General features: G+C 46.5%; 1 protein-coding gene across 1 annotated transcript in view; it reads left to right on the top strand.

Moving 5' to 3' along the window:
- LOC138262427 (acid-sensing ion channel 1C-like) overlaps positions 1 to 25,171 on the top strand; it is a 1,178,398-nt gene that overhangs the window by 525,325 nt on the left and 627,902 nt on the right. The window contains exon 2 of the mRNA XM_069212327.1: positions 23,974 to 24,124. Coding sequence (XP_069068428.1) covers positions 23,974 to 24,124 — 151 coding nt within the window. The remainder of the gene's footprint in view (positions 1 to 23,973; positions 24,125 to 25,171) is intronic.

The following is a 25,171-nucleotide window of genomic DNA, read 5'->3' as shown; positions in this document are numbered from 1 at the left end:
CTAAGAAAATTTAAGTTTCAACTGCATTGCTGACAGTTCTCCCAGTATAAATATGTGTACACACATTTGCAAGGTATAACAATATCAGGCTCTGTACAATTCTTCCAGAATGCTTTCTCATCAAAGGCAAGTATTTGCAGAAGCTTGAAAGCAGAATTTACTATTCTCTACTATCTTTTTCTTTCAAAGTATGTTCACAAAAATGCAACTAGGAAAGAAACATTTTGCTGAACTACTACCAAAGTTAGGTGCCATTTCTTTGCAGCATAATTTAGAAAATGTGCGGATGCATGGCAATATTTCCAAAATTTATATTCATAATGGAAAAATCAATGTAACCGTTTTCAGCAAAGTTATGGGAAACATGAAAATAAACAAGCATTGGCAAAAAGCACACAAAAAATGTTTGTTCTCTAAAAGCACACATTGCCATAGTAGTTCCTGGCACGAACAAAACTACTTTGTGCCAGTATACTTCTGGAAGAGTGGAATTGTTCACTTACAATGAAGCCAGTCAATAAACAGAGAAAATTCAAATTACAAAAGGCCTTGAATAACCAGTTGGGGCAGAATTCTTAAAGAAAATCACAAAGTGCACCCATGGTATCTGTCCTTGCATTAGTGCTCACTTACATCTTTTATGAATGAGCAAGCATTTACAAAAGCAGACCAGGAAATCGGACTCCTAGAAAATATTTGTAAACGTAATTTTAGCAGGCGAAAATATGCATGTGTTTTTACAGGATAAGTGGATTGATGACACAACCTATCACATGGACAAGTAGACATTTTTATAACATTCCACACCCCTGACAACATATTGTTAACCGCTGCAAATGAATCCTCTGGTCCCTCAAGACTAAGGCCCTCGTTACAACCCTGGCGGTCGGTGATAAAGCGGCGGTAATACCGCCAACAGGCCAGCGATAAAAAAAATGGAATCATGACCATAGCGGAAACCGCCAACACAGACAGCCACTTTAACACTCCCGCTGCCACGGCGATAGCAACAAACACCGCAGAGATAACCACCAACAGCCAGGTGGAAGACAATGTACCACCCACAGTAATTTGAGAGGCCAATCCGCCAGCTTTTCCGGGGTGGTACCAACGCCATCAAAAGCACAGCAGAAACAGTACACAGAAAGGAAACAACTCACCTCTCGACACTCAGGGAAGAACCACGACGCCATGGAGCCCGAGCTGCACATTTTGCCAATGCTGGTGTGCCTCCTCATACACCAGGAACACGTACGGTGGCAAAGACAACCACGGTGAGTACCTCACCTGGCACACAAGGGAGGGGGGAGGAAAAAGAGAGTGACACAAACACACACAACACGCAACAACCCCAACCCCACCCCCAGCACCATACACACAAACAGATGCAACAACAGTACATATACAACCCATAACCCTCAGGAATAATGCAAGGACAAAAGGAATTGAATAAATTGAGTGTAATAGTACAATATTAGATAAATACGTCCTTAAAGCAATAAACAGTATGTACAATGCATACAAATGGAGGGACAATGCCCACTCCAAGATTTCCATAACACATAGGCCAAGGCCACACTTGACTCCTGCCTCAATATGGAGAGAACACTACAGGGGCATAAGGTTGAAAACACACAGGCACCTCAGGGGGACGGGGAATGGGGGGGCACCTCAACCGGAAGATGATACAACACCACTGCTCCTGGAGGGGGCTACATGCCCACTGCTTGGTCCTGGGGAGTGCAAAGCCACTTTCTCTCTAGTGGGTGGTTTGCCCACTGCTTGGTCCTGGGGAGTGCAAAGCCACAGTTCAAGTGGGTGGTATGCCCACTGCTTGGTCCTGGGGAGTGCAAAGTCACAGTCTCTCTAGTGGATGCCTACTTCCACTGGTTCCGGATGGGGATTTGTGCCCAGTGTGCTTCATCCTGGCAAGGAGGGTGGGAATGGATGGCTTCTTCCACTGGTTCTGGAGGTGGATTTGTGCCCAGTGTGCTTCATCCTGCCAAGGAGGGGGTGAGTGGATGCCTTCTTCCACTGGTTCTGGAGGGGGCTTTGTGCCCAGTGTGCTTGATCCTGGTAAGGAGGGTGTGAGGAGATTGCTTCTTCCACTGGCTCTGGAGGGGGCTTTGTGCCCAGTGTGCTTCATCTTGGATGGTGCAAGGTCACAGTCTCTCACCTGGGTGTCACACCTACAGGTGTTGCAGGGACCAGGACGCACTGCAGCCCATGTAGTCACAACTACACATTGATTGCCGGCGGTGACGGCTGCTCAGTGGATGGCAGTCGCGATGCAGGTGGCAGTGCTGCCCGCTTTGCACGTGGCGGCACTGTCAGTGGTGGGGGGAGGCTCCAGCCCTTCCCCTGCAGCCTCGGACGGGTGCCCACTGGGGCTGCTGCTGCTGGCAGTGGTGCTGGTGGTGGTGCTGGTGGTGGTGCAGGTGGCGGTGCTGGCCGCAGTGCAGGTGGCGGTGCTGTCAATGGTGGGGGGAGGCTCCAGCCCTTCCCCTGCAGCTTCAGAGGGCTGAAGTGCCATGGCTGGTGTTGTTTGCCCCTTCCTGCCCTTGGCAGATTGTGGTGCCTCCTTGCTTCTGCCAGCTGGTGTTCCCTTCCTGCCCTTGCTGGCTGGTGGGGCTTCCTTCCCTTTGCTGGCTGGTGTCCCTTTCTTGCCCTTGCTAGGTGGGGGCCCATTCTTGCCCTTGGCAGGTGGTGCCCCTCACACTGGCTGTGCTGACGGGTGCCTCCTTGGAGCCTCTCACACCTGCAGTAGCTGCAGAAACTACAGTGGCCGTGGACTGGGTGGCTGAGGTGCTGGGCTGGGTTCTGGCCGCCCTGGCCCAAAGTGAAGGACGGGGTGAGGGGCAGGGAATAGGTCAAAGGTGGTGAGGAAAAGCTTCTTAGGGACACTGGGGTGGAAAGAGGGTGAAGGTTTGGGAGTGGAGGAAGAGGGAGAGGTTGCAGGAGGTGTCTATCTGCTGTGTTTGGGTGCAGGTGCATGGGCTGGATGCTGTTGTAGGGTGGATGGCTGTTGGGTGTCTGAGTGCTTGTGTTTTTGTACTTTGGGAGGAGGGGGCACAGACAGTGGGAGAGGACACAGGAGGCGTGTGCATGGATGTGGGGGTGGTGACTGCCAGTGTGGGGTGTGTAGTGATAGGTGTGCTGGTGATGGAGGTAGTGAATGAGGATGTAGTGCATGCAAGTGTGAGTGGAAACGCTACTGGGAGGGAGGTGGACGAGGAGGAGGGGGACACAGTGGAGGCAGTGGATGTTGGTGTGTCTGCATCTGGATGGTGCTTGTGTGAGTGCCTGTGGGATGAAGTGTGGTGCTTGTGTTAGCTTGAGCCACTTCTGTGTGTTGATTTGGGTGAATGCAGGTCTGAAGGTGTGCTTGGGATAAGCTGGGGTTGAGGGAATTGGGACTTGGTGGGGGAAGTTGGAGGGGAGAGGCTGGAGACAGAGACAATGGCTGCCATCAGTGAGTTGGCCAGAGCCTGGAATGCACTCTGTTGGGCTGCCACACCAGAGTGAATGCCCTCCAGGTATGCATTTGTTTGTTGCAAATGCCCTGTTAGACCCTAGATGGCCATTATGGTTGACTGCCCAACAGAGAGGGATCTCAGGAGGTCAACTGGCTCCTCACTGAGGGCAGCAGGGCTGACTTGGGCAGGGCCTGAAGTGCCTGGGGCAAAGGAGATGCCCACCCTCCTGGGTGAGCGGGCACGGGAAACATGCTGAGGGGCTGCTGGGAGGGCGGTGCTGGTACGGGGGTGGCAGCTGTATCTGTAGTTGGGGTGGGCACAGAGGTATCCGCCACCACCAGGGAGCTTCCATCAGAGGAGGAGTCGCTGTCGGTACTGTCCCCTCCTGTCTCCGTCGTGGTGCTCCCCTCGCCCTCCGTCCCACTGGTGCCCTCACCGTCGGTGGATTAGGCTTCCAGGCCCATGTGGGATGCAGCTCCCTCCATCACCAGTGCCTCTGCTGCTCTGTCAGATGATGCTGATGCACACAAGGACAGGGTGACAAAACAAAAAGGGGGGGGGGAGACAGACGATACACTTGGTCAATGCCAGCAACAACACTACTGTTGGCGTATACATCTCACAGGGAACAGCCCTACGCACTAGGCCATGCACTACCAGTTACTATGCTAGTCACCAGGCCATGGGGTACAATGCCTAATGCCATTAGCTGCACACCTGAAACCCACAGGACCCTGCCCAGTAGTATATGCCCACTAACATAATTGGGGTTGGAGTGCATCTGAGCTTGCCCATCATGAAACCTACCCTGCTATGTTCGCCCTGGCCTAGGGCAGCCACAGCCCACATCCCCCACCCAGGTAACACCTTAATGCGCGCAAAGTCATGATTCTGAATCTGTACTCACTCCCTTGTGGCTGCTGTGATGCCTTCAAGCGCCCATCCAACTCCGAATAGGCCACCGCCAGGATGGGGAACATCAGGGGGTCAGGGTACGACGGGCACCCCTTCCTCTTTGGGATACCAGCCCCAGCTGGGCCTCCGCCATTTTCCTTACCCAGCGGCGCAGGTCCTCCCACCGTTTTCTGCAGTGGGTGCTCCGCCTGTCAAAGACCCCAAGGGTCCGCTCCAACTTGGCGATGGCACACCAAATACCCTTTTTCTGATGGGCACTGGCCTGCAGAAAAAGATACAGCAGAAAAGGTATTATTCATACCGTCCGGACTGTCATACTCATGGCCCAACATATCCCTCCCATCTCCTTACGCACATACATTGACCACCACCCTGGTGGACCTGACGACAATGGAGGACAGGCACATTATCCTAACCTACAGACTTGATAGGACCACAATCCAAGAGCTGTGTGCCCAACTGGAGCCAGACCTGATTTCAGCTATCTGCCACCCCACAAGTATCCCCCCTCTAGTGCAGGTCCTGTCAGTGCTTCATTTCTTGGCAAGTGGTTCCTTCCAAGCAACAGTGGCCATGGCATCAGGGATGTCACAGCCTATGTTCTCAAACGTGCTGACCAGAGTGCTGTCTGCCCTGATGAAACACATGCGCAGCTACATCGTATTCCCCCAGGTGGAGGATTTGGCCACAGTGAAGGTTGACTTCTATGCAATGGGACCTATCACCAACATCATTGGTGCTATTGATGGTACATATATTTCCTTTGTCCCCTCACTCTCTGAATGTGCAGATGGTGTGTTTGGCGGACCAGTACATCTCACATGTCAATGCAAAGTATCATGGCTCTGTGCATGATGCCTTCATCTTGAGGAATAGCAGCATCCCATATGTGATGTCTCAACTCCAGAGGCACAGGGTGTGTCTAATAGGTGAGCCCATGGTCCTCACCCATTTGATGTAGGTATGTGGGTGTGGGTTTTGCCCTAAGGGTGAGTGTCTGGCTAACAGGTATCCTTCGACATTTTCAAGTGACTCTGGTTACCCCAACCTTTCATGGCTACTGACCCCAGTGAGCAATGCCAGGACAAGGGCAGAGGAACATTATAATGAGGCACAATGGCGAACAAGGAGGATCATTGAGCACACCTTTGGCCTCCTGAAGGCCGGATTCCAGTGCCTCCATCTGACAGGTGGATCCCTGTACTACTCACCCAAGAAGGTGTGCCAGATCATCGTTGCATGTTGCATAACCTGGCCTTGAGACGCCAGGTGCCTTTTCTGCAGGAGGATGAGCCTGGAGATGGTTGTGTGGCAGCGGTGGAGCCTGTGGACAGTGACAAAGAGGAAGCAGAGGAAGAGAATGCAGACAACAGAACTACTATAATTCAACAGTACTTCCAGTGACACACATGTAAGACACTGTAACTTCACCTTCTATTGCAATTTTGTGTTGGACATTGTACATGGCAGCCTGAATTTCCGATTTCTATGGCCACTTACTGTACCCTTTGGCATCTCTATTTTAAGATATCTGTGCCCCACTCTGGCTCCTGGTATGTTTACTGCTGCCCACTGCAGGTCATACCTATGTATATGTAACTTTACATTTGAATTGCAATGTTTACAGCTTGTTAGACTAATACATTTTTCAATCAATTGACAGACTCCATACTTGATTTAGTTCCAAGGGTGTTTATTTCTGTGATAATAAGTGTAGAGGGCATTGCAATGGGCTGGGTTGATGGTGGAAGAATGTCCAGGGTAAAGTTCCAGTTTATTTGTATCAAAGGTGCATTGTCCAAGTGGCCATAGGAAGTGGAGCAATGGCAGTTGAAGGTGGACAGGGTGACAGAGTGGGACACAAGGGTGCCATTCAGGGGAGTCTTATTTCCTGGCAGGGGTCTTGGAAATGTTCTCTGGCTTCTGCCTGGATTGCAGGGAACTTTTGCATGGTGGTTCTCCTTCTGCAGCGGTTAGGGTGCTGGTGGCCTGTTGTTCCAGTGGTGGGAACTCCTGTCCACTAGCGTCAGCGGAGGGGGAGGGCTGTTCATCAGTGTGGCTAGTGTCAGGGGCCCGTTGGTGTGCCACTGCCTCCCTCATTGTGTTGGTCATGTCTGCCAGCACCCCTGTAATAGTGATCAGAGTGGTGTGGATGTCTCTCAGGTCCTTCCTGATCCCCAGGTACTGTCCCTCCTGCAGCCGCTGGGTCTCCTGCAGCTTGGTCATTTTTTGGCCCATAGTCTTCTGGGAATGGTGGTATGCTCCCAGGATGTTGGTGAGTGCCTCCTGGAGAGTCAGTTCCCTTGGCCTGTCCTTCCCCTGTCGCACAGCAGTCCTGCCAGCTTCCCTGTTGTCCTGTGCCTCTGTCCCCTGAACCGTGTGCCCACTGCCACTGACCCCAGGTCCCTGATCGTCCTGTGTTTGTGGGGTTGCCTGGGGTCCCTTTAGTGGTGGACACACTGTTGATTGAGGGATGGGCCCGCTGTTGTGGTGTTTCCTGAGGGGGGAGGCTCTGAGGTGGTTTGAGAATGTGGCTGGGTCACCGACGGTCCAGAGGTCCCTGATGGGCCAGGTTGGTCATCCTGATCCAAGTGTGCAGAGCTGCTGTCATCACTGTGGGCCTCTTCGGGGGGCACTGGATGTTGCTGGCACCTCCTCTCTGGTGACGTTGTGTGGGGGTCCTGCGGGGATGTAAATGCAGTGTTATTGTTTCAGCGTGTGACATGGGTATGTTCCCTTCTATGGTTGTTATTACCAAGGCAGCTTTGGCTTGTGTGAGTTGTGATTTTGTTGGCTAAGTGATTGTCACTAGTGTGCATGCTGTGGTGATGGGTGTCCATGCAGGTCTGTGATGGGGGTCCATGCATTGGTGTAGCATGCAGGGCTTGGTATCGGGATGGGTGGCTTGTGATGGTGGGGTGTATATGAGGTGGTGGAGTGATGGGGGTGAGGGTAGGGGTAGAAGTTTGTGATGACATGCAGATAGGGGGGAAATAAAGTAGTAAAGATTTGACTTACCAGAGTCCAGTCCTCCTGCTACTCCTGCCAGGCCCTCAGAATGCATGATCGCCAAGACTTGATCCTCCCATGTTGTTAGTTGTGGGGGAGGAGGTGGGGTTCCACCGGCAGTCCTCTGTACAGCTATCTGGTGTCTTGCTACCACAGAACACACCTTCCCTCATAGGTCGTTCCACCTTTTCCTCACGCCATCCCTTGTTCTGGGGTGCTGTCCCACGGCGTTGACCCTGTGCACGACTCTCTGCCATAGCTCCATCTTCCTAGCAATGGACATCTGCTGCACCTGTGATCCGAATAGCTGTGGCTCAACCTGGATGATTTCCTCCAGCATGACCTTTAGCTCCTCCTCTGAGAAACTTGGGTGTCTTTGTGGTGCCATGGGTGTAGTGTGAGTGGTGTGTGTGAGGGTGTGTGGGGTGATGTGTTGGGGTGTGCTGTGAGGTGCCTGGATGGTGTATGTGTGATGGTGTTTTGTGGCTCTGATTCAGTGGGTGCTCTTGGCTTGTCTCTCTCTCTCAGTTGTCAATTCTTTTTGTCGTAAAGGGTTGTGGTTAGTGTGTGTGTGTTTTATATTGCTGTGAGTGTGTGGGTGTGGTGTGTGTATGTGTGTCAGGTGTGTGTAGTTTGAATTGTCCAATGTGGTGTTGTTTTGTTAGTTTGTGTGTATTTTGAGCGCGGCTGTATTTACCGCCAGTGGTTTACTGCGGTTGAATGTCTGCCGCGGTGATTCGTGGGTCATGATGCTGTGGGCATATTTCTGTTGGCGTAACAGTGTGGGTTTTAGTACCACTATTTTAGCACTGACCTTCTGTGTGTGTCTGTATAGTGGCGGATTTCTATGTGTGGGTCATAATACGCGTAGCAGTATACCGCAGCGGTCGCTGTATGTTGGCGGCAGTCAGTATGGTGGTAAGCAGCACTTACCACCAATGTCATAATGAGGGCCTTAATTTGTTCACTGTAAGAATGTTGGCAACCTTTGATGGGTCAACATATGTTTAAATGTAATCCCTTCATTAGAAAGTTCTTCTTTGTTGAACACTATCCACAGCTGCACAGTAAAACAGCCCCTGAGGATCTTAACCTAAAACCACTGACAAGTAATGAAGTCAGAAGCTTGTATTTTATCATGTGTAATGACTTAACACTTGAACTTTAATTCTCAACAGTGTGTAAACATGTTACAGCCATCTCTTGTCTACTTGCAAACCTTTCCCATACTTATTCGAGTGCCAAATGTTAGTGTAGCAAGTGCAGTAGTGGTCACATATTTCGGGCTAGTGTATCACTTTCTTGCAATCCTTCCACAAATCTCTTGGTACAATAATGCTAAACAATGTATCCAGATGCTTCCAAAGCATCCATCTCATGGCTATTATTCTAACTCTGTACATGTTTATGCATGCCGAGAGACTGACTCTTATGACCTCCAGCTGTGTCTATATTGCTGAGCACCTCCTCCCACATCTTGATGTTATGGATCTTGTGATGTACATACGTGGACATATCCCATATTGAATTGTACAATCCCTCACCCTTTGCCTTGTCAGCTGAGTCTTCATAGGAACTCTGCTGCAACTTAGATCAGCCTTGGCACCGATAAACCCTTTTATTTAATTTGATATCTGTTCGTACTTCTGTACATGTTTTCTGACAGCATGAGCTACTTCCTCTTTTACTTTGGCTAGGGGATAACTGTCTAATTCTTTCATAAGGTCTATTACTTTTTTTTCACCACTTCCTCTTCCATTAAACGCCATGCTAGGGAGCGGCTTCCACGTTCCATTTCTGCCTGCTGCTATGCAGCCAGCTTAGAGTGTTTGGTCCCTGTTGTGGTGCCCTCAGGCTGTAGTGTATTTCCCATCCTGCCTATCAAAATGTCCTCAAGGAAAATCTATGTGTTTGTTCCTATGAAGGTGCACTCGCCACAGGAATAGAGCTTGGAAAGCCCCTATTATCTCTAATTGTTTCATACTCCAATCTTCCCAGCCCTTGTCTTCCCCCACTCTATAGAGGAGACTGTTCTTCAGTTCCTACAGTTCTTTGTATATCTTGTCCTCCACATATAGGACAGCCCATCATTCAGGCAACATCTCATATGCTACTAGAATGTAGGCAGCATTGTAAAGTATAACACATATCCACGACATCACAGTAACAATACTGTCGGTTGCCTTGCAATGTCAAAATACAACCACTTTGAAAAGACCCTTACCAGGATCGAACAGACATTGAAAACTGAACAGTACAACTTTGCCTTGTTATGCTACACAGACAATTCAGCTGCACTTAGTGTGGAGAAACAAAAGAGTGTCGGCAGGTTATCCCTGCCGCTCATTCCCAAGAAGACATGAGAGAGCAGACACTTGATACTTCAAGCAATCAGATAGTAACCTTCCAGCAGCATGTGTAATTAGTGAAGCAGAGAGCGCACTTCAATTTTACCACATTGCACTTTATTCTTGTTCACCGTAAGCATACAAAAGTTGGAAATCGGTATCCTTACTCAGCCAGAAGGAGAGATGACAGAAAGGTAAGGAAAGAAGTTCAAAATTCCACACCCTTGCGATCCTGCCCAACAGCAGTTTGCAGCAGTATTGAATTAAAGCATTGCTCAAATCCACAGGAGGCAGCACACAGGTGAGGCACAGGTGGTGAACCCTTCGTGCACGTACAATCATACAAACATAACACATAAGTGGGGAGCCGTCCCTGAACCATGGCAGTGTATCCTACCCTTTGCACTGGGGGGTGCCTAACAGTTAAATGGCCTAAACAAGAGCCATAATGTGAAGGAGATAATAAAGCAATTTGTTATTATAATTGCAATATGAAAAGATTTATCTAATATCATGTCAGACTTTTCTGCAGCAATGTCGACAGATGTCAATGTGGTAAGCATTATATGTGGTCCTGGTAGGATAGCAGTCTAGAGATGTCACGTTCTGTGGTATGTCAATCAGTTTTAGTCCTTACGTCTACCAGAAGCCCATCCACATTCAAACCTCAGGTATGCATTTTATGCCATCCATTCCATTTAACAGGCTTAATAATTAACAGAGACCAATGGTACTAATAGAGCTCACAACACAGTATCACATACAATCAGGTGTCATGTACACTCACACACCATTCAAATAGCACACAACCCACCGGCATACAAAGAAACACAGATCTGTATACAGCAAACAGTAATCACAAAATGTCAATGCAAAAGAGAAAATAAAATTAATCAAACAGCTGGGGACTTCCTGCCCTTCCACTGGAGTAGACAACTACCTCTCCACAAACAGCTGGGTACCTCCTACCCACTCCACTGGGTGGACAACCACCACCCCTTCTGGCCAGATTACTCCTCCCCAGCCCCACCGGCTGGGGACACCAGTGTCTTGCACATCAACCACTTGTGGCACAGCTCCTACAGCTGTGACCCAAGACAGCTCCTCCAGCTGCCTATAATACGCCGCCCCACCGGCTAGTGTTAACCACAAAGGACGTCCATACCAAATATGCAAAAACAAAGAAAGGGAACTATACTCTGAAAATAAAAGGGGAGAGGTAATACTATATAGTGAAGGAAACAATAATAATAATACAAAATCCCAGAATCTGACGAGTGGCTGGCAGCCACCAACGGAAATTCCAGAGCAACCACTGGAGTGGGGGCAGAACTATTGGCATGCCAATGAAGGCAAAAAAAAAATAGCTAGCAAGAAGAGCAAGCTCAGAGGAACAGAAACCGTCAATATCAAAAGAACCCCAAAGTCCATAAAGAAATATATATGGTGCCCCATTTCCACCCCTTTCAAGGCACTACACACAAAAACAAAGAAATGTACCCCAGAGAAAGGCAAAACGAGAGGCGACTGAAGAAGTGACAGATACCTACCACATCCCTGGCTCCCCGTCAAGAAGGGTCCCTCCCAAGCACTGCAGAAAAAACACAGGTGCAGGCCCCCTCCCTCCCCCCAGACAGCAGGAGCCAGGCAGCGGAGAACCGCAATCAAAACACCGCATTCTTCACCAAGATGTTGAAGCCTCCTTCAGAGCAGGAACAAAACCAGAGAACAGCCAGTCTTAGGGTATAAAGAAAGACAATTTAATACGTGCACGGGAACTGATGGCTTGAGGGGCCAAGTCCAAGCAGTCCGAATTGCAGAACTCCAATACAATCTTTTATGCATGAAACCACAAAAATGTGAAACTACATCATCCAATCAGAACAACAGAAAGGTAATTTCTTCATCAAGTACATGGTGTGATGTTAATCAGGTGATGCATGGTGTTACACATATATTAGGCATCTATCCAATCACAGCGGAACAACATTTCATTATGGCTGCAGGATACAAGATGATCACAAGAGTGACCTGCACATTTCTCAGACGGTTGGGACTTTCAAAGCGTCACCAAACCAGTTTCTTCATAACCTTTCCTTAGACCTATGTGGACATTCAGATGCCTGCCTGTTGCTGGGTGAATGAAGCAATGTATATTGCATGAGGTGTCTCTATAAAGCAAGCCTTGAATTTCAAGCTGTCTGTCAGAGTTAATTTAGTAAAGGTCATCCAACTGTTTGAATATGTTTTTCAGGCCTGTTCAGAATGGAGTATTACAGGATCAAGTCAGGCCTGGAGAAATATTAAATGGATTAATTAGCCAGGTTCCACAGTATCATCCGGCTGGTGGTTGTTGACTCAATGGTCTCAACTTCTGGGTACTTTATGAAATCATCTATGATGACTACCATGCACCTACCATCCGGTAAACTTCCAAAGTCAGCACTGGAGCTGTACCGCGAAGTGGGGGAATGGTCCCTGTAATAATGGGCACTGATGATTCTGCAGAACAGGCAACCTGACACACTGGACACTGTCTTATTGTCCGTTCAATAAGATCACCAAGACTAAGGAACCACGCCTTGCACCTCAATCAGGACTTGGATCTGACAATTCCTTGATGAGCGGTGTTGGCGAGGTCACCTGATGTTTCAACATTCTTGGAATTATGAAATGGGGGCCTCGCATCAAGCATCCTTCTGAGGACACCCCCAATTCCTGCCAAACATTGTGTAACAATGGCAGTGTGAGCCTTCCATCCTTGGTGCGACAAGATGCACTTCGAGTTAGAGTGTGCCAGGTTCCTGATGCAACCACCGAGATGGCTAACTGGAGATATTCGTTCCTAGCTGTAGCCTGAACGATGTCTTCAAGTGAGACCGGCAAAGGTGTGGACAGTTCGAATAGCAGCCGAATATACTTCTCATTTCTTCGGCCTCAGGGTCCTCTTCCACGGTGGCTGGCCCTTGTATGTCTAGATAAATAGTCCGCCGGATTTTGGGCACCGGCCCGATATACCACTGGGAAGCAGTAGTCCTGCAATTGTAGGATCCATTTCTCAGTCCTTTGAGGAGGTTTAGAGGAGGATCCAGTGAAAAGAGGAACCAGCAGCTTGTGGTCTGCATGAACTGTGAATGGTTGGCTGTAGAGGTATAGGTGGAAATGGCGACAATCCAAGTGCCCCGCAATGGCCTCCTATTCGATGTGAGAGTAGCGTTATTCAGTCTCCATCAAAGCATGACTGGCATATGCTTCTGGAGCCCATTCACCATTAGCTTGGTTTTGCAACAGTACCGCCCCTAGACTAAAGGGACTTGCGTCCACAGATCGCTCTGATTTATGGATGGGATTTAAAAAGACAAAGGGCCTTATTACGATCTGGACGGAGGAGTTTCCTCCATCCCAAATTAGACGGATATCCCATCCGCCGTATTACGATCCCATTATATTCAATGGAGATCCTAATACTGCGGACGGGATATCCGTCACATTTGTGATGGACAAAACCGCTCCGTCAAGGTTGCAATAAGGCCCAAAGTCTCCTTGGTTGCCTGAAAGGCCTCATCTTGGGCGGGTCCCCAGCTCCACATGGTGTTGGTTCTTCACACCTGTGACTTTGGTGGGTGCTGGAGCTGTCTGGATGTTGTGGACCTTTGCAGTGTCTGATATGACTCCCTCCTCTGAGAATTGGCACCAAAGCATGCAATGCCTTCCTGAAGGAAGGCACATTTCTCTTTGTGAAGCGTGAGACCACTATCTTTTAATTATTGAAATGTTGCTCTCAGACGGTCAAAGGTGTTCTTCCAGTATATGGGGTGCACCAGAATGTCATCGCTGATGTAGAGGGAGACGCCACCCTCCAATTTCTCAACGCAATAGGCTAGATGGAGTCATCAATGTACAAATGTACGAGATGTTTTTGGAGACATCCTATGCCGTCGAATAAGAATTATGAATTCACCCACAAATTTGTCCACGCTTTGCCAATGGATGCTGAAAGCGAAGGTGACTAATTGGAGATGCTCCACCGTATTGCAGCACAACAGCATTCCATAGCCACCTGTTGTCACATAGGACCTGATTACAACTTTGGAGGAGGGTGTTAATCCGTCCCAAATGAGACGGATATACCACCCGCAGTATTAGGAGCCCATTATATCCTTCCATGTCGTCACTGTCCAAATCATCTTCCTCCTCTGGCATTTCGGGAATCTGCATGGGTGTACTGTTTCTGTTCTTCTGCCCCTTTTTTTGTGAAGGACCGGCACACCTTTACAAAATGGTTGGGTTTGATGGAGGCGGAAATCCTTATTCCCTAGGGAGGACAGGTTCCTTGATGGGGGTATGACCTGCTGTAACACATCCTGGGACTTGAGTTGGGTTTGGGGTGTGTCTTTATCTTGTCAGTGCTCACTGCAGCCCCAGAGTTGACAGGCTCGGTTTTCACCTGTCATTGTTAACCCACTTCCATGTGCGCTGCTCGCACTTTGAAGAGTTCCTTAGACTGACACATTGCCAAAATAACAGCCTTTTGCATCCCTGGTACCTGGAGAATGTCTTCCCCGAGCTTCACTGAGAAACATCCTTGAATAAACTGAGCTCAAATTTCATCGTCAGCATCTGGTAGGGTGCAGGTGTTGGCTAGGTCTTTGAATCATGTGTAGAAGTTGTCCACCGGCTCATCGGGTAACTGACAAGACTAGCGCAGTAAGAATCTCTTGTAGTCAGGATTTGATAAAGGCGCGAAGTGGGCCAACAAAGCCTGATTCAATTATGCATTTGTAAAAGGTGAGCCAACTTCCATGACAGACTTCCCCAGCTTATGGATTGTTGCACCTCCAAAATGTAATAGCATGGGATATCACCTCCCATTGTCCAGTGCTATAGCTGCAAAATAAGTCTGCAGTCATTCCACCCAATCCTTCCTTTTGACTGCCAGGGCCGGTGGAGGGCCATCCATTACAAAAGGTTGAGGTCATGATGGATTAGACCAGGGACCATCAACACCAATACAGTGATCTGAGCACTGGCCCTGGGCAAAGTTATATAAGTACTCCTCCCAAATGGTGCAGCAGACTGATGGGTAAATGTGGGATGGCGTCAAAGAGAGTGGGTCTTACCTGTAATGAAGGTTCACGTGTCTTAGGTAAAACTGTGTCATGGGCTGACATTCTACGAATAGGAGAGCATCTTGGCAAACTTCCTATTGTATGTCCCCCTGTCAGAAAATCATCTGGCGCGGCCTGGGCACGCGCCAGTGTGCATGTACTGAAGGCATAGGAGGCACAAGAAAAAAAACCTCCACTATAGGACAAAGGCACAGGCCAGATCCTCACAAGGACACAGCTGGTAGCCAAGTGTAGGCGGAGTAACAAACCGTGAGGCACCCAACACCTCAGACTGACGCAGATGCGGGGGTGTTGGTCCATAGAGACAGGCACAACCAGGCCACATCTGCAAAAAGGGCAGCCCACAGTAGCATGAAATCAGGCACCACAGCGCACTGGAGGAAATGAAGCATTTCCGTGTGGATGTTGGACCCGCTCCTGCCCCACTGCATGCAGCCTCTCCTGGCAATGAGAGAGCAGGAGCAGGTGCTGGCCATAGGGGTACAGCGGAGCCACAGGATGCTCTCCACACACTGTACGGGGAGCACTGGTCACTGCAAGTGGCGGAGGCAGTACACATAAGGGTAAGTGAGCACCTCCTCATCGCCAGTTGTTGCATTGCAGGCAACACTTTTAGGACAGCAGGTGGCCCTTACAGCTGCGAGAACAAAAGACACAGGCACAGGCATATTTGGTATATTAAAATGACTTTGAAGGAGAACTCCCAGGACCGTTTTATTAATTTGCCCCTGACGTCACGCCTCAACCATTGTGGCTCACATTGGCAGGGTCCATCTGTAAAAAACCCTTGTGTGAGAAAGGGCCTCTTTTTGCATGGTTAGCCCACCTCTTCTTGCTTGGAATATGATGTGGTTTCAAAATTGTAGATGCCCTGGGCCCCTGCTAAACAGGTTCCCAGGGCCAGATCTCTTTCCTCAAAACTGTACCATGTATTCACACTTCAGCCACCCTTGTAAGTACCTAGGAAATGGTACATGGGTGCTGATGAGGGCCCGCCAGAGCTGCAGCACCAATTGTGCCACTCTGAGAAGCACCACATTAGCCTCATGCAGACTGCTATTGGAAGAACATGACAAGGTGTATTTAAAAGTTGCAAACTTGACATGGCACTCACCAAGAGTGCCCTGTCCTCTAACACTGCATGTACTATAGCTAAGGCAGGATGCACTATAATGCATGTGAGGGCATATGTTTGCATGAGCAAATATGCCCCTACTATGTCTTTACAAAACCTTAAGACATAGTAAGTGTCCAGAGGAGCCATAGAAAATATATGTGCTGGACACTGGTCATTACGAGTTCCCCGGCTACATGATGGACTCTCTGAATACTGGGTCGTTTGGTATCAAACTCAGAATAACAAACCCACACTGAAGCCAGTGTTGGATTTATTATAACATGTACCCAGAGGGCACCTTAGGGGTGCCGCAAGCTAAACCTACCAGCCCTGGCATGGTTGCTGACTGTTTTTTACCAGCCTGCCACCACCAGACACAGATCTGGACTCCTGACTCTCAGAAGTCAGAACACAAAGTCTTTCCTGGGTGGAGGTGTTACACCTCCTACCCCAGGCAAGCAGACAGGCCAAGTGGTCAGCTTAAAAGGAGTTACTGCTTTTGCCATCTGACCTTTGACTTTGCTGCTAGCAGCAGATGGCCACCCAACAGTCATTAACCCACTTTGAGCAGGAAAACCAGCAGGAAAATTCAACCAGAATAGGAGTGACCACACCTAGCCTGAACCACCCCCTGGGTGTGGCTGGTGAGGAGACCACTGCATTTCATGTTCCGCCATCTTTGATGGCAGGAAAATTGCCTATTGTGGTTAGGGATGTGACCTCTTCCCACAGAAGGTGGTCACATTTTGGTTGTAGCTACCCTTGGTAAGTGGCCCATTGGCCACTACAAGGTACTCCCCTAAATGCCCACTAAATTCAGTAAGTAATGGGCATCCCTAAACCTGCAGTTCAGGTTTTATGGACACAAGAGGACCAGCAACAAAGAGGACCCAAGGCGAGAGAACAGAAGTCCTGCTGCAAGAAGAAAAAAGTGACAAACCCTGCCTACTGCACCCAAAACTCAACAATTGCAGCTGAGGGGTCGACTGGACATCGGAAGGACTCTAAGAAACCTCAGAGGACCTCCAACCTTCTGAAAATTGTTGAGAACATCCTATCAGAGTGAAGGCATCATTCCCCCCCACCCAGCAGGCACGAACCAGTGAAGTCCAGTTCACTGACATGCCACTGACCAACGAACCGGAGACAGCAGCCAGACCAAATTTCATCCAATAGACCCAGATGACAAGCCCTCTCTAGCAAGCTCTAGTCAAGAGACTTCAGGATCTCCAAGAACCAACCCCTAGAGTAGCCCCGCTGACCTGCAATCCACCCTCAAAGTTACCTGCACCTGGCTCCAAGAACCCTAGGACGCCTGCCCCTTGGTTGACCTAGCTGCACTGCATCTGGCCTCCCTAGCCCCTGCATCAGAAAACCAGCTGTGCTCTAGGGGTCCCTAACCGCTTGCAACCTCTACACTCCAAGGGGATCCACCTGACTTACCTTTACGTCCTTCTGTGCAGTGTGTTTCTAAGTGGTGCCCTTCTCCATTCTGCACCAGCTCCAAGACTTTCAACTGCTGGTCCAGTTTGAACTGGGAACCGCTTAACTTCCCCGACTGGCCCACAGGACATCTTGATGACTCGACCTAAAAACAGAAGGTGACAGTTGTGAGACCATTGCCTGATTTTATATGCATTTTTAAAGTTTTCTCCCATTGATGTCTATGGTGCGTAAATATGCACAAAACTACTATTTTTGCTCAAGTTTATAATATAATAACTTAAAAAGTAATTACCAGATTTTGTTGATCTTGGTCTTAAAAATGTTTTAAACAATTGAAGTATTTTTGTAAATTGGTCTTGAGCTATTCTTTTGAGTGTGTGTCCACATTTATTGATACTGTGAGTACAACAAATGCTTAGCACATCTCCAAGATTAGCCTAACTGTTCAACCACGTTACCATTAAAAAAGAGTATTAGGTGGGCTATTTATTACCTCTGAATACCAAGGTGGGGTTGCTTGAACTCTCTGTACAGTGCACATTGTTTTTGTACACTATATAGCGAGACAGCCTTCCATATTTGGTGGTACAGCCGAGGGATGCAAGAATTTGCATTTGCTGATATCATTTTATCACTATGTGAGCACATGAATAACATTAAAAATTGTCTGTAGTTGTATTTTGAAGCAATTGGACTATTTTTTAATTTTTTTTAAATTAATTGCTAGGGCCCTGGTTATGTCCCTAAAACTGTGATTAGAAACTAAAAGTTTGCAAGCGTTTGCAAAAGTTTTTGAAAGTTTGAAAAAGTTTATAAAGGGACCAACTTTAGTGGTATACAACATGGCTGATACAGAGACCCAGGCTCAGGAACCCGACCTGACCCCTTATCTAGAATATAACCATAAACTCCAACGGGCTCTCTGCCAGGCTTACCACATTCACACCGGGAGGAGTCCTACCACAGAAAAGCTTAGACAGTTTGTACAGTATATAGAAAGCCACCATCCTACACATTTAACCACACCTCTAGTGGGATGTCCCATCCCCAGACTAAATCCTATGTCTCTCTAAGGAACAAAAAGACCTGCAATACCAGGGATCACCCATCTTCTAGTTTCTGGACTTCACACAATGTGTTCAGAAAGCACGAAGAAAATGTTTACCTGACAATAAAAAAGTGAGTGACCTGAATATGCAAAACACAATTCGTTATCCTTCAAGACAGTGCTTCTTGACCCAGGGCAAATATACAGTTTCTTTGGTCCCCAAGAAGCATATCAGTTTATGAAGAACTTTTCATCCCCCAAAAAGAATTCAAAACAATATATGCCACACCACCTATGCGATTAGCCTGTCAAGACTCAAAAATGACTGATGCGTTTGTTACTACTGTTAGTTATACAGCAGAGGTTTTTGGGAAATCCATCGGGATGTTTTTGGCTTGGTTTTCGAATTACAGGTTTTTAATGACAGGCAAAGTACTGACTGCGATCCTCAATAACTTTAATGGTCGCTATGCCAAAGACATGCCAAATTATTTGCTCAAAGAATTTCGACGACCCTAACCTTTTCAGGATCATAAAGGCCAAATGCAATGATATCAATGTTCTACTGTTATCTGGCATGGACACCATAATCTGGATCACAACCACGTGAAGACACTATCAGTAAGGAGCATGACACGCTGAAGCGCTAGACGTGGCCTCATTAAAATCATGGAAAAGTACAGCATGATAAGCAACTGGAAACTCAGACATCTGCATGTTTAAACGTTCTCACATTTCTCCACAGTCCACAAAACATCATCTGGTTTTCATTTCTGACAGCACACTAAAGACGTTGCGAGCTTGACTCACGAAATCAAGTATTTCAACAGGTCTTATTCTGATCACTCACTAGTTATTTTAGTGAAGCCTCTCTTCGCTCCACATCCATCCAATACCTCTGCAGTTTACATCCTTCCATCCAGTATTCAGCGAAGAATACGGATAATACATTCAGCAATATTTTGAAGCAAAACTGGAGTCTGCCGCTTCTTTGGCAGTGCTTTGGAATGCCTTTAAGGCGGTCATTCGTGCAGTATGTATATCAAAGGTGAATGGAATTTTACTCTCAATCGGAGCAAGGTTAACTAACATAAAAACAATCACTCCAACAGCTAGAGTTTAACTGTAACCAAAAACATGACCCATCTGCCCTAATATGCGTACCGCAAATATTAAAAGATTTCAGTAAGGTGGCCGAGAAGGACAGCAACTTTCTTCAGAAATACGCTACAGCCCGCAGATAGAAGGAGGATGACAAGTCACGGCACACCTTTTGTGAGTTATACCCTGTCTAATTGGGCATTAGCTGAAGTCCGGCAAATTGTGTGAGAAGATGACAGAAGTATTCCAAGCCTTCACGGAATTTTACTCAGACTAACATACGTCACATCTACAAAAGACTACAGCTCAGATACAAAGTACCTTGACACAGCTGCCTCTCGTAGGGCTACAGCTTGCTGAGAACAAGTTTTTATACGGCCCGATAACCCTTGAAGAAATGACAGCAGTGGTTAAACACATGAAGAATGGTAGTGCTCCTGGAGGAGATGGTCCCCCAATAAAGTTCTATACACAAATGATTTAGCCCCACGGGGTGTCTATAAAAAGGCATTTGGATGGAACTATCATACCTCAACCAATTGAGAAATCGTCGTGATCACCCTATTTAAGCCTGGCAAATCACCTGAATCATGTGTCTAATACAAACCACTATCCCTTTTTATTGACATAGACTGTAAGATCTTTGCCAAAATCATTGCTAATAGAATATCTACCCTGATACTTGAACTAGTGCAACCATACCAGTAGGGATTCATCTCTGCGAGGAGTACTACTGGTAACCTACACACATTATTTTCACTTAGGCATTCAATAGACCTAGCACTAGAAGCAGTGGGAGTATTAAGATCCTGCTAAAGCCTTTGGTTCCATAGAATGGACATATATGTGTGCAGTACTTGAAAGAATGGGGTTGAGAGGGCAATGGTGACCTGGATTAAAATCCTCCATGCCTCGCTCTCTGCCAAAGTCATGGTTAATAATCTAATTTAATCCAATAGAGTTATGCTTAGGCACTCACCATGGGTGTTTTGGCAGAGGAACTTGTGGTAATCACATGACACCTGGGGCATTAAAATTAGCCAGCATAGGATTTTAATATCAATGTATATAGATGACATTCACCTTCTGGTTAAGAGCCATGAATACATTCTAAACCCTATTGTGAGGAACTGTGAGGAAGATAATCGTTTTTGGTAGATGGTCTGGTTGCTCCATAAATTGGTATATGGCCCTTATGATACCTCTCACTGCTGTTGCATCCTAGCCTACACTTGAATTTTCAATCAAATGGCAAACAGATCCTAAAGAGTTATTCAGGCATTTTATTTCACATAGATTTTGAGACCATCATGAGGGCAAACTATGGCACATGCATTGGCTACCTTGCTTCTCTGGTTGACAGATGAATAAGATTGCCCCTGTCTCTCGCCCAAAGGATGAGGCCGATAAAGACTGTCATACTGCTGAAAGTATTATATTTATTCTAAACACTCCAATTCCATTAGCTAAAGTGTTCCTGAAACAACTCAACACACTCCTCATTAAGTTCAAATTGGCTAAAATCAACCTAGAATTAGCTGGGCCAAGAAGCAACTCCTGTATGAGAAAGGCGGATTTGGGATCCTCAATATGGAATTGTATTATCTGAATGCTCAAGTCCTATGAAATTCGAGAGACACCGACCCCTGTGGCCAAAGTCACCCCACCTGAACCGTGGACCTAAGAGTAACACCAGGAAGCCCCTTTCTAACCGCACCACAACCACAGCATCCTACAGCATCCTCAGTATCCTGTATTCTCAGCATTAGCCCCACTCCATTGAAGTCTATGGCGGTCCGTACATAAAGTGTGTAACTGGACTTAACACTGCTTTGGTGACCAGGTAACTGTCCTAATACTCATTTGAGCCCCCTCTGACCTTCTTCCTATCAGAAATGTCACCCACTCTGTGCCTGAGTAGTCGAACACAACTCTTTAAAAGTTTTAGAAGGCTTCAAAACGTTATGGTTACCTATGCTTGTTTGTGCTTTGAGTAAAACGCTGAGATTTACATTCTACTTCAAAATCTATATCACCAGAACCCTCTGGTGCATCTAGCTCATTTCTGTGTTTAAAAATTCACAAAAATATAATATATTTTTTATAAATTGGTGTGGATTTGTTCCCGTGAGTGACTTTCTTATTCTGTTGTTTGGTATGTCTAAGTGCTTTACACCAGTTCCTTTGTATAAACCTTTCTGCTCAAAGTCACAACTAAACAGGGTTGAACTGGAGATATTACAAACAAGCCTGACTGAACCCAAGAAGGTTTTATGAGAATGTTACATCGTGAGGTAGCACAACCACACCATATAACACACCATATATGGTTTGCTTGTGCAAACTCACAGTGTCATGGCACAGGGAACAAATCCACTCACAGTAAGTCACTGTTAAAGATTAGATACATGGTTGTTAATAACAAATGTTTATAATTGTCAATCTTCCTAAAGACGCCTACCAATGATTTACAGCAACTATTATTTTAGTACAGAATCCGCAGTGCACTTGGTGAGTTATACCCTATGGTTCCAGCAGAGCCTGTTGAATGGAACAGCTTAACTGTGATCATTACACACCCCTTCACTGATAGGATTACCTGCAGAATCTCCAGATTGTACACTTGTGTTATGAAACAAATAGATGTGGATCATTCTGCATTCGTAGATAGGTTGGCTGTAGTTATGGGTCATGACTTCACAGAAACACAATGGTCCTATTGCTGTCAGCAAACAAAGACACTGTGTTCTAACAGCAAGCATAGACTTATTCTTTACACATTCCTGAACTGCACCCATAAAACCCACAAAAATGATGCAATACAGCCTCATAAATTTATCTACTTGGTGGAGGTGCTTGTCACTTGAGCCAGGGTTCTTGTACGTGGTGTGGAAGTGCTTGCAGGTGATAGAGTTTTGGAGACAGCGCTTTGAAGCTGAACAGAAAATGCTGGGAGAAAATACAGTATACTTTTCACTTGTTGCCTTGTCGTTATACGTAAAAAATGTAGGGAAGGAGAACTGGAAGTGTCTGGCACTGATCTTTTTGCAGGTAAACTATACAGTTGCGATGTCATGAGGTATGGCCAGGCTTCCAAAATTTCTGTATTGGCTCAAAGGCCTCACTATTTGCCAGGAAATATCAGAGGTGGATGCCACAGAACTCCCTCAATCCTCCTACACTAGTGTTTGGCGACAAGGTGCCAAAATACTATAGGTATAGTGGCTGCAGCTTTCCCTTTGAAGAATGTGTGACTACAAATGATCTGCCCCCACACTACTGAGAGAAGCCTGAGTCCAACCTAATTTAAGATCTTCCCGAAAGTGAATTCATGCCAGGTATGAGAGCATTAGGCCTCATAGGCATGCATGGAATACTCAATTAAGTAGGTAGGGATACATAGGAGCCCTAAAGAAGGCCATAGACCATTATGGGCTGTACACCCGGACGCAATATTTTGGCTAATTTGTTAGGGGTAATCGGACCATAATAGTTTCAACTTTACCTCCTGATTTTGTCAAACAATATCAAAGGTTCCCAAACTTATAAAGGAAAAATCCTTTGGGAATAACATTGGGATATTTTTATCTGGACAGCTAAAGCTACACTATTCCAGTAAAACACTTGTTTAAGAACTCTTTCCTCAGGCTTAGTCTACCAGAGTTGTATTTACCTACTTTGGTAGGGTTAAGTCTCCTATGATGAAGCATGCTACGGTAAGCTTTGGGTGAGGCTACCTTTCCAAAAAATGTTATATCCTGCTGGATAGTCTCTTTTCTTTGTTGCTCCTATATCAAGTTAAACAAGGTAAGCTACTTCTACCAGTGGGCTAGATATGTACATGAGTGTTAACTAGGAGGGTGTGCCCTGGTAGTTTCCTCTTCCTCTGCATTTGCAGATAAGGATACCATGCAGTGTCAATATTCTTAATTTTCATGATTGCAAACAATGAGATTAGATAGTAGTACATTAAAGAAATTAAAAAAACAAGACCATAATGAAGACTGCATGTAGTCACCTAAAAATATTTTTTGCCCTGGAATATTTATTTGGGTAAGTGATTGTATTTGTTGATGTAAGACTCCTTATAAGCTTTCAAAAATATGAAATTGCATACTGCACTTGGTGCACACTTAACAATACTCAGTATAGCGTGGTGGTAGGATCTGAAATTCTGGAAAGTCTTTTGGGTGGGGTGCTTTTCATACAATGATGCCAGCATTTTCCAATATGGTTAAGTGAAGGGCGTAGTGTTGTGATGTGAAGTGCTAAGATGTGTCCATTTGGTCATCATATGGAGGAGCAGGCACCTATGACAGGGGCATGAGAAAGGGTGTTTTTCTGTGCCTTCATGGTGATATCCCTTTGTGTTTATCTTGTGTAGATATTTACACGCTACGGCAAGTGCTACACCTTTAACTCTGGGAAACCTGGCCACGAGTTGCTAACCACACTGAAAGGAGGCACAGGCAATGGACTAGAGCTCATGCTGGACATTCAGCAGGACGAGTACCTCCCCATCTGGGGTGAGACAGGTGAGTGAGGCATATAGGTACTTGCAGTCTATGCTACTGTGTTCCTTAACATTGGCTTCACATTACTTGTCATTTGTACCTCTCCCCCCAAAACATAAGCTTTCATTTACAAGCCTTTGCATCAGCATTATTCTCTCAAGGGACCGACCATCATCTCATTAATCCTTTGCCACCATTAACATCAACATTCTTCCTTCAAGGCTATCCTTCAGCTGCTAAAATTCATTTCATCAGCCTTATCACCTACACTCTTATCTGATGCCTTTCTTTGTCTCCTCGCCATGCTTTCACTGGCCTTTTTTCATTTTGCTTTTTCTCTGGGGCCTCTCTCTTCTTCATTAGTCTTTCTGTTTAGACCTCCTTCTGATGCTCCTTCACCATCATCTCCCAGTTTTTTGCCATGTTCCTATTGATGCAATGCTTTGACAGCCTTGCTCAATCACACCTCTTTCTTCATTTGTTTAATAGGTTTTCATTTTCACTTCCCCAGTGTTGTTCTCATCTATAATCTCCAGTTCTCTGTTGCCACCAACGTACACCTCTTCACTATCAACCTATTGTTCTTGATTAATGTCCTCTTCATCACCACTAATCTTTATCTCTTTGCCAGTCTACTCTCCATCCTTATCAGAGTGCTCTTTATCATCAATCTCTTTCTCAGTAAGAGAAAGGTTTACTCTCCAAAGCCTATGGGATGCTCTACCTCACCAGCCTTTCAGGTCACTGGTCTGCCATAAAGAGACATAAAGATAACTATAAAGTCAAGTGAGAGTTGCCCAAGCCCAAACAAGGTGTTATCGCTAATCAAGACAATGCACTCAGGAGGAAATCACTTGCAGAATAGCTGGGTTCTCTAGGGAACACAACTATTGTGTGGGTGTATATATCTATCTATATATATATCTATATATATATCTATATATATATATATATATATACATATATATATATATATATATATATATAAATATAAATATATATAATCACCAAACATCACTACTGACTGCCGAACTCTTCATGAATGGGTCTCCTTCGTGATAGTGGTTG

This window comes from Pleurodeles waltl, chromosome 10 (genome assembly GCF_031143425.1).
Source record: "Pleurodeles waltl isolate 20211129_DDA chromosome 10, aPleWal1.hap1.20221129, whole genome shotgun sequence".
NCBI classification, from domain to species: domain Eukaryota; kingdom Metazoa; phylum Chordata; class Amphibia; order Caudata; family Salamandridae; genus Pleurodeles; species Pleurodeles waltl.
This window is presented reverse-complemented; position numbering and strand designations above follow the sequence as displayed.